Here is an 8,205-nt window from a genome sequence, read left to right on the forward strand (position 1 = left end):
GCCCAAGCCATGGGCTGGGGCACCCAGCTGTGGTCCCGGGGCACTGGGCACCGCTGTCAGCTCCTCAGATGTCACAGGCAGGGCAGGGGACCCGGGGCTTGGTCCTGCGTATGGCTCTGCTGGTGTTTCTCACCCCTTCCCGGTTTTCTCTTGGGTGCTGTGCCGTGCTGTTTGTGCCTCACTGTCCGTGCTGTGCTGTCTCTGGCACGCTGTGCACCTCTGTGCCATGCCATGCCATGCCATGCATGCTGTGCATCTACACCATACCATCCATGGGCTACCTGTGCTGTGCTACACCGTACCATCCATGATGTGCTGTCTGATCCATGCCAATGCCCTCTGTGCCGGACATCTGCACCCTGCTGTCTGTGCCGTGCCACGCTGGCTGTGCCATGCCATCCCTGCTCTGCTGGCTACATGTCTCCTACCAGGAGAAGGTCCTGGAGTTGGCAAGACCCCAGCTGGCCCTGGTTCCCCTTGGCTACAGCATGTCCCTGCTGCTGTGGGACCCCCATGGCCCTGGGACCCAGCTACCCTTCCAGAGCATCATCTGGCAGGTGAGGGCACAGGTTACGGACACGGAGAGGTGACAGCGCAACTGCGTGGTACTGGGCTCCTGGGCTGTCCAGCTGACTCCAGTCCTGCTGGTACGGGTATGAGATCCAGCCATGGGTGCCAATAACCAACGGCTCCCAGCTTGACCAGCTTGTCCCCAGATGATCAACACCGTCTTCCAAGAACTGGAGGCCTTGGGAGGCGATGCACAGAGCCTGCACGCTGTCAGCCTGGTCCAGGTAGGGCAGGAGGGCTGCCAGGATGCCCTGGGGTGGGGCTCCTGTTCCTCCTCTGCCACTGGCCAGCACTGGCACCAGGGTGATGGCAGCTCCTGCTGCCAGGCTGGGCCCTGCCCTTTGGCTCCAGGATGCTGCCAACGATCTGCCAAGCTCCGCACAGGGCTCAGACGTTAGCAGGGCTCTGCCTCTCCCCGGCCCCAGGGCTGGCAAAGCTGGAAGTGACCCTGAGAGCTGCCCCTTCTCAGCCCGTACCTGTGCATGGCCACAAGCAACCTGGGGTCCCAGTGAGTGCAGGATGCCAGCAGCCCCCTCTTTCTGCCCCCTGCCTAACGCAGCCCCATTCCCCAGGTCGGTGCCCACGACAAAGCCTGGGACCTGCTCCGTCCTGACGGCCGAGCCCTGCAAATGATGGATGTTGCACCCCTGGGCCTGTAGGTACCTGATGCCCCATGGTCGGACAGGTACTCCTGGGGGGCTGGTACCCCAACATCGAGTGAGGGGCTGGGCAAAGAGCATGGTACCCAGGCAGAGGATGGCCAGGCGTATCCCTCAGAGAGCCCAGGCATGCAGGAGGTAGATGGATGTGACCATCCTTGCTCTCTCTTGTCTCCCTCTGCTTCCAGGATGGTGGAGGCGGCAACGGAAATTGCTGTGCCCGATGCCCAAGCTGCCATCAGTGCCTACGCCTCGGGGCTGGGTGCCGTCCCAACGCTGCAGCCCCCGGCAGATGGGCGCACGGCCACGCAGGGGTGAGGGATTCGGCCAGCATCCTGCAGGGCTGGCAAGGATTGGGCCGCGGGGTGCTGGGGCTGGCTCCGGGCACCGCTGCAGCCCGCTCACCTGCCGGCCTCTCCCTAGTGCCAGCAGCCTCTTCATTCTCACCGTGGAGCGGGAACTGGAGGGTGGCAGGTGCTGGCACTCAGCCCTCAGGATCCTGGTATCCCCTGGGGCCACCAGCTCCTGCCCCGAGCCGTACGTACCAGAGCTGTGGCTCTGTGCTGGGGCTGAGCCAGGTCCCCGCTCTGGCACCCCCGTGGTGCCTGCTGTGGGGTCGGGGCGGGATTCCGTACCTGGAGGTGATGCAAGAGGGACCTGGACACCCCAGCAGGAGCCTGTGTCTGGGAGCCACCACCCCTCAGGGACGTGGGCTTGCTCCCAGCATGGCTAACCCATCCCCGGGCTCCTGTGGGTCGGGGCTCAGCCCACCTGGGCATGTGGCTTCCAGCCCCATCCCTCTCCCAGGGTGTCTATTGCCCCACACGCAGGGCACGAGCCACCGGCCACCCCACAGCTGATGCCAGCTGCCAGCCCTGGATTGTCGAGCGGCTGCTGGAGGGGAACAGCCTGACGTTCCTGCTGCTGTGTGTGACGCTGCCAGGTAGCCCCCGGGACTGGGACACCACTTTGGAGTGCCCCTTCCCTGAGGTTCCCCCTACCCTGCCCGTGCCTGGCGCTCAGTCCCTGGCTGCTGCCCAGGGACACCTGCCAGTCACTGGAAGCTGGACACCAGCTCCACTCATCCCTGGATACTGTGCCAGTCACTGGGATGTCCCTGTGCTGGTGGACTCCCGTGGCCTCTGCCCAGGGCTCGTTGCTCTCCCAGACACCTCCGGAGAAGAGATCCCAAGGGCCCTGGCGCTGGCTGAGCGGGTGAAGGGGCTGGCCAAGATGATCTCAGCCACCGTCTGGAACCCTGCACAAGAGGTCACGGCGCGTCGGAAGGAGATCCGAGGGCTGCGGACGGAGCTACTGGCTGCAGCCAGCCTCCCCGAGCAGAAGACAGCCGTGGTCCGGCTGCGGAGAGCCCTGAGGGAGCTGCAGGTGGGGAAACAACCCTCGCCACCAGTCGGGACCAGGATGGCACCGATTCCCCTGGTCAGAGGAGGTCTGGGCTCCGTCCTGGTGTCAAGACCCTTGTCTGGCACAGGGCAGGGGCTTGGAGATGCCTGCCTGGGGGGTGAGACAGTGGGGGTGGGATGCATCCCTGGAGCTATACCATGTCTTGAGGTCTCCAGCACCCCAGCAAGGACCCTCAGCCCCTTTTTCCAGGTGCTGAAGAGCCAAAGGTAGGAGAAGAAGCAGGCAGCAGCTGAGGTGCTCAGGACAAGCCAGATGCATCAGCCCAACGCCAAGGTGGGCACAAATCAGGCCATGGCCGCCTCATCCAGGGACAACCCAGACTCAGGAGAAGCCCTGTATCCCAGCTGGATACCCATAACATCTCCTCCTGCTCCCCCAGGACGGGGTTTCCACAGGGAATACAGCACCAGGCCAGCAGCCTGGGTCCCAAACGCCCCCGACTAGGGCCAGCCTGGAGCTGCCAGGTCCGGAGAATGAGGACAGGCACACGCCCCAGGCCGGGGGTACTGGTATGTGGGCACGGAGCATCGCTTTACATGGTGGGAAACAGCTTTGCTCAGGGGCTGGAAGAGGTCCCAGTCCTTCATTTAAACCACCTTCTTCAGCCCCTCCACGTCATGCCCACTCTCCTTCCCTCTCCCCACCCAGGACCAGGTGCCAGCGAGAGCTGCCAGGGAAGGGGCAGCCAAGCCCTGGAGGGCACAGGGCAGGGCTCACTGGAGGAGCCCTCGCCGAGTGAAGCACCACAGCCGTGGCCATTGACTGGGGGTGACACAGTGAGTGTGACCCCACTGGGTCCCTGCTGGTTGCTCCGGGGCAGGGGCAGCACCCAGGGCCTGCAGCCCTTCACACCAGCAGCCCTGGGCCCCCCCGGTGCTGAGCCTGCTCTGCTCTCTGCCAGGCAGGGAGCCGGTGCCAGCCATGCCTGTCACTGGAGGTCCAGCACACCCTGGCCAAGGCGCAGAGGCAGCGGCTGCGGGCTCAGCACTGCCTGCTCCTCCAGCGAGAGCTTGGGGACAAGGAAGTGCCAAGCCAGGAAGCGAGCAGGGAGGTGGGCACAGGAAGAGAGCCCATCACCGTGGGCTCCAGGCTCATCTCCTTCCCTGGCAATGCTCTCGCAGGGCAGCCCCAGGGAGCAGAGACACCCCAGAGCTGCCCTGTCCTTGTGCCCCGCAGTGGGATGCAATGCACTGGCAAGGGGAAGTGGCTGTGCCGGGCCGGAGCCTGGCGGCAGCGCGGAGGGAATGGCAGGCAGCCGACGGGGACCCGGACGCCTTGCTGCAGAGCCAGCGGCAGGAGAGGCAGGTCCGCGGGCAGCACCCGCTGCAGGGAGGCAGGGAGGGCTGGGGACACACCTCCAGGCTGCCAGGGCCATGCCAGGCAGCCCCAGGTGTCCCCACAGGTGCTTCGGGACCAGCAGCACCCAGCAGAGGAGCAGAGGGAGGCCCCGGACCACCGGCACCAGGAGGTGCTCCGGGATTACGCGGAGCTCGCCGTGCACAACCGGCAGCTGCGGGGGGTCGGACGGTCGAGCTCGGCCGATGCCGCCACACAGACACCTGAACCTGCGTGCCACGGTGGTGGGGTCCCTGCAAGCCCCTGCCACCTCAAGCCCTCCTCTCTGGAATGAGCCACCAGCCCTGATGCCAGGGGTAAAACAGCCACGCGGGGAGAGGCCTCCCATCCTGCCCGCTCTGGCTGCTGAGAGCTGCTCCTTGCAGTAACCTGGCCCCAGGGAAGGTGCTTGCTGGCAGGAGGGGAGTGCTTCACCCCTCTGCCCCCACGGGGAAAACCCTGCTCTGCCACTGGGCACCTGCCTGCGGGAGCACGGGCCTCAGGCACAGCCCTGCAACAGGGGCAGGGAAGGCACAGCGGGAGAGCTGGTGGCCCCTGGGCTGCTGCCACGTGGAATAAAGCTGGTGCCCCTTCTCCGATGAGTGTGGTCAAGCTCAGATATCCCCCTGTTCCCCAAATCCTGGGGAAGTGAAACAGATGCCTTCCTGCAGGGAGGACAAACACACACGTGCTGTTGAACCGCAATTTTAATAACCCTGGCCAGAGCTACCGGTGACTTCTGCCTGCCAGGAGCTCACTAGCCACAGCACTGGTACAAATTCGCGGTCTCCCTTTTGGGGAGTGGGCAAAGCAGTGCCCCCGTCCTCTGTTCCTCGTCTGCTCTGCACAGAGCAGTGACACCGTGACTGAGGTGGGGAAATAGGGCCCAAGGAGAGCAGCCCGACAGCCAGGGGCTGGAAAAAAACACAGAGAGGTGGGAGAAACACCCCGGCCATGGCATGAGGCTCTCCAGGCAGCAGCACCCAGCCCTGTGTAGATGGCTGGTACCTCTACAGATCCAGAGGGAGAAACCCTCTTGCCACCTCACTAGGGGCTCAGAGGAGGCACAGGCCAGCAGGGGTCACCTCCCACCACACCAAGACTCCCCCGAAGCCAAGGGCTGGGGATCAGCTGGGCACCTCAGATGGACGTGGCCCCTCTGCCACAGGGAAGCACCACCCACGGGAACTGATATAGCGTCAGGCCAACGCTGGCCTGGCAGCCATCACGCAGCAGGGCCGCCTGCGCCCAGAGCCCGCGGCACAGCGGAGCCAACCACTGCGGGAGCGCTTACGGACACAAGAAACGTGAACTTCTTGGTGCGGGGAAGATGGGGGAAGCAGCTTGAGAATGCGATACGCCACGTGAACGAGATGTTCAGGACCCGCTCTCGAGGCTGAGCCCACCTGATGGCGCAGGGACCCTGTGGCACAGAGCCCAGCTGGGTTGGAGCAGGGTCCTGTTTCCCCCTGGAAGCAGGGACAAAGCACTCCCTCCTCCTCTGGGGGCCCCTTGCTAGTCTTGCAAGTATCCCCCAGGAAGGACTTCCCACAAACACCAGATGGCCAGAGCACCGCTGCATTTCTAACAGCAGCACAAGCACTCAACACCTCTGAGGAACAACTGGAAACTGCGCCGGCGCATGCGGAGCAGGAAGGCAGCAGCTACGTGACCCCATAGTACAAGTGAACAGCGAGGCCGATGCACGAGGCGGCAATGAAGAAGAGGAGGGTGAGCTGCAAGTTGAAGAGGGTGACAGACAGGAGGGCGTTGACCAGGATAGAGCAGGAGATCACGAAGAGCCTGGTGATGTTACTGCTGTGCTTCATGACCACGGACATGATCAAGCCGTTCAAGGCCTGGCTGACCACTATCACCAGAACCCAGGAGGAAAAGCCCTCCAAGAAGCTGCCCTCTGCGCTGCTCCAGAAGTAGCCGATCGAGTTGAGCAGGACCCCGAAGAAGTAAAGGAAGAAGTTCTGAAGGCTGAGAGGCAGTGCCTGCGTTTTCAGGATGGCTTCCGTGTAGACAGCAGACAAGCCTGATATCAGGCAGTACACTGAGATCAGCAACAAGCCCACCGGCGTGATGTGCAGCTGCATCTCGGAGGCGCTGCCAGGGTCCTGCAGGCCACCACAGCTATAGCTCACCCCGGCAGCCACCAGCAGGAAGAGCGCCAGCCATCTGCGCGTGCCGAGCCTTTGGCGAAGGAAGAGGCTGTAGAGGAGCGCGGTGCTGACAATCTTTAAGTTACTCAAGACCTGGTAGGTGCTGGGGTCCATGAAGAGCTGCATGTGAACCACCAGGTTGTTGTTGGCAGCGTAGAGCAAGGCGGAGAGGGCGAACGGGGCAACGTGGCGCCACGACACGGTGACTCCCAGCAGATCCCAGTCCCAGGTCAGCAGGACCAGGAGGGAGAATATCAGTTTTGTCAGCTCGACAAGAACGACGACGGACGCGGAGCTGAAGGGGATCGTCCCATCCACCTTGCACAGGGTCAGGAGGGGAGCATGGGAGCCATAAATGGCTACAGACACGACCAACATCAGTCCCCACAGCCCCCTCCGGAGCGCCCGGTTTGCAGAGCCAGCAGCGTTACCAAACATCACCGTTTTCAGGCAGTAGCCAGCAAGGGCGAGCTGCTACCAGCGCAGAGAGGCCGGACAGACTCACGCCCTAGAGCAGTGAAGGAGAGACCAAATGCCACGAATTTAATGAGCCTGACATAACGTTACCTGCTACATTTCTGACGCAGCGGAAGAGAACCGTGTCTTTCGTTAGGAAGAGAACTACAAGCATGCCCAGGAAGCCAGGCAAAGCGTGTTCCTAGGGCAAAGCGTGGAAGGACACACGGGTGGCGAGTGCGATGGCACGTCCCAGCCAACCTGTCGGTCCGCAGGGGTGTGGAGAGAGAGGTGAGGGGAGCGGGCAGCCGGCACACCGCCAGCCACCGGTGCTTCCGAGTACTGTGGGTCAGCGGAGCGAGCGCTGCTGCCACGATGCCCTAATAAATACCCCATAACCGGACCCGCTGACGTCTCGCAATGATGCGGTGCCTGTTCCGGCGGGAAAGAACCTGTTCCAGCGGGAAAGCAGGGCGTGCGGGATGTGCCTCTGAAAGCCCTGGGAATCCTGCGCACCTGCTGACTACGAAGCGGCGCTCCCGCAGCCCCCGCTGCCCATGGGCTCCTTGCTACTCCCGCCCTTTTTTCACCGAATCGAAATAGTCCCGCACTGTCTTTTCCACGTCGGGGACGGCGTAGTTCTGAGCAGCGTATATCCCGGTGCAGGTCCCAGCCACGAATCCCAGGACGGCCGAGAAGCGCAGTTTGGCTACCAGGTAGCCCGCCAGGAAGCCCTTGAGGAAGGGAGAGGCCAGCAGGGAGCCGTCCTGGGGAGAAGAGCCAAGAGTGAGGCTACCGGGCTCGGCGCGCTGTGCCTCGGGGGGGTTTTCAGGAATCCCACCTCAGGAATTTCACCCGGGTGGCCTCACCTGCCCGCCGCCGGCGCGCACCTCGCCCTCCACCCTGCGCTGCAGGCTCTCCAGCTGCTCTTTCAGGAAGGCGAGGTCCTTCAGCTTGGGCGGCGGGTCCTGCGGGAAACACGCAGGCTGACGCCCGGCAGCGCCGGGGGGACGCAGAGCACCAGCCCCGCACTCCCACCCGCCGCACTCACCTTCCCGTCCGCCATCTTAGCGCCGCGCCGGCGCAGCCCGCCGCTGATTGGGCGGCGGGGAGCCACGTGACAGCGGACGCGCCTCCCCGCCGCCGGCCCGCCCGGCGCCATCTTGTGACGGGGCCGGAGGCGGTGCCGTGGCGGCGGGGGCGGCCGTTCCGCCTGAGGGCCGGGGGAGCGGAGCGCTGCGTGCCGCCCGCGGGTCCCTGGGCACCGGGGAGCGGGGGCCGGTGCGGGGGAAGGGGGCCCTGAGGGGAGCTGTGCTTGCGGGAGGGGAGGGCCCCGAGCGGGGCTGGGGGCTGCGGCCCTGCTCTGCCCTCAGCTGCCGTGACATGGATAATCCAGTGAGATGCGTAGATTTTTCTCCATGTGGATTAGCAATCTAAGGGGAAGCAAAGTCTTACATCGGGTTACAGTGCTGCCCTTACTGTAGGCACATGGCTTTAGTCTCCTTGGTGGGTAATTAGCAAACAGGATAAAATGATGCACCGATTCTCGTTCCAGGTCTATGGCTCACGCAGAAGTTGAAAAAGTCAGGGTC

At 63.9% G+C, this 8,205-nt stretch overlaps 2 protein-coding genes across 2 annotated transcripts; both read right to left on the reverse strand.

The window, feature by feature from the left end:
- Positions 1-5,576: 5,576 nt before the first annotated feature.
- Positions 5,577-6,996, reverse strand: SLC35A4 (solute carrier family 35 member A4). The gene has a single exon (XM_009982153.2). It carries the CDS (start codon positions 6,593-6,595, stop codon positions 5,654-5,656), a length of 942 nt encoding a protein of 313 aa, XP_009980455.2. The 5' UTR covers positions 6,596-6,996; the 3' UTR covers positions 5,577-5,653.
- On the reverse strand, positions 6,988-7,679 carry LOC147527696 (SLC35A4 upstream open reading frame protein). Its single transcript, XM_086621597.1, has 3 exons — positions 7,665-7,679; positions 7,483-7,581; positions 6,988-7,380 (listed from the first exon to the last, which is right to left on the reverse strand). The coding sequence occupies exons 1-3, from the start codon at positions 7,677-7,679 to the stop codon at positions 7,183-7,185; spliced, it is 312 nt and encodes a 103-aa protein (XP_086477723.1). The 3' UTR covers positions 6,988-7,182.
- Positions 7,680-8,205: the final 526 nt, after the last annotated feature.

This window comes from Tauraco erythrolophus, chromosome 16 (genome assembly GCF_009769465.1).
Source record: "Tauraco erythrolophus isolate bTauEry1 chromosome 16, bTauEry1.pri, whole genome shotgun sequence".
Classification (NCBI taxonomy): Eukaryota; Metazoa; Chordata; class Aves; order Musophagiformes; family Musophagidae; genus Tauraco; species Tauraco erythrolophus.

Excerpts from the sequence above, each read along its gene's own strand:
- SLC35A4 (XM_009982153.2), bottom strand. The coding sequence starts at position 6,595 with ATGTTTGGTAACGCTGCTGGCTCTGCAAACCGGGCGCTCCGGAGGGGG.
- LOC147527696 (XM_086621597.1), bottom strand. Across the intron at positions 7,381-7,482 it reads TGCGCGCCGGCGGCGGGCAG|GACGGCTCCCTGCTGGCCTC; the intron begins GTGAGGCCACCC and ends TCTTCTCCCCAG.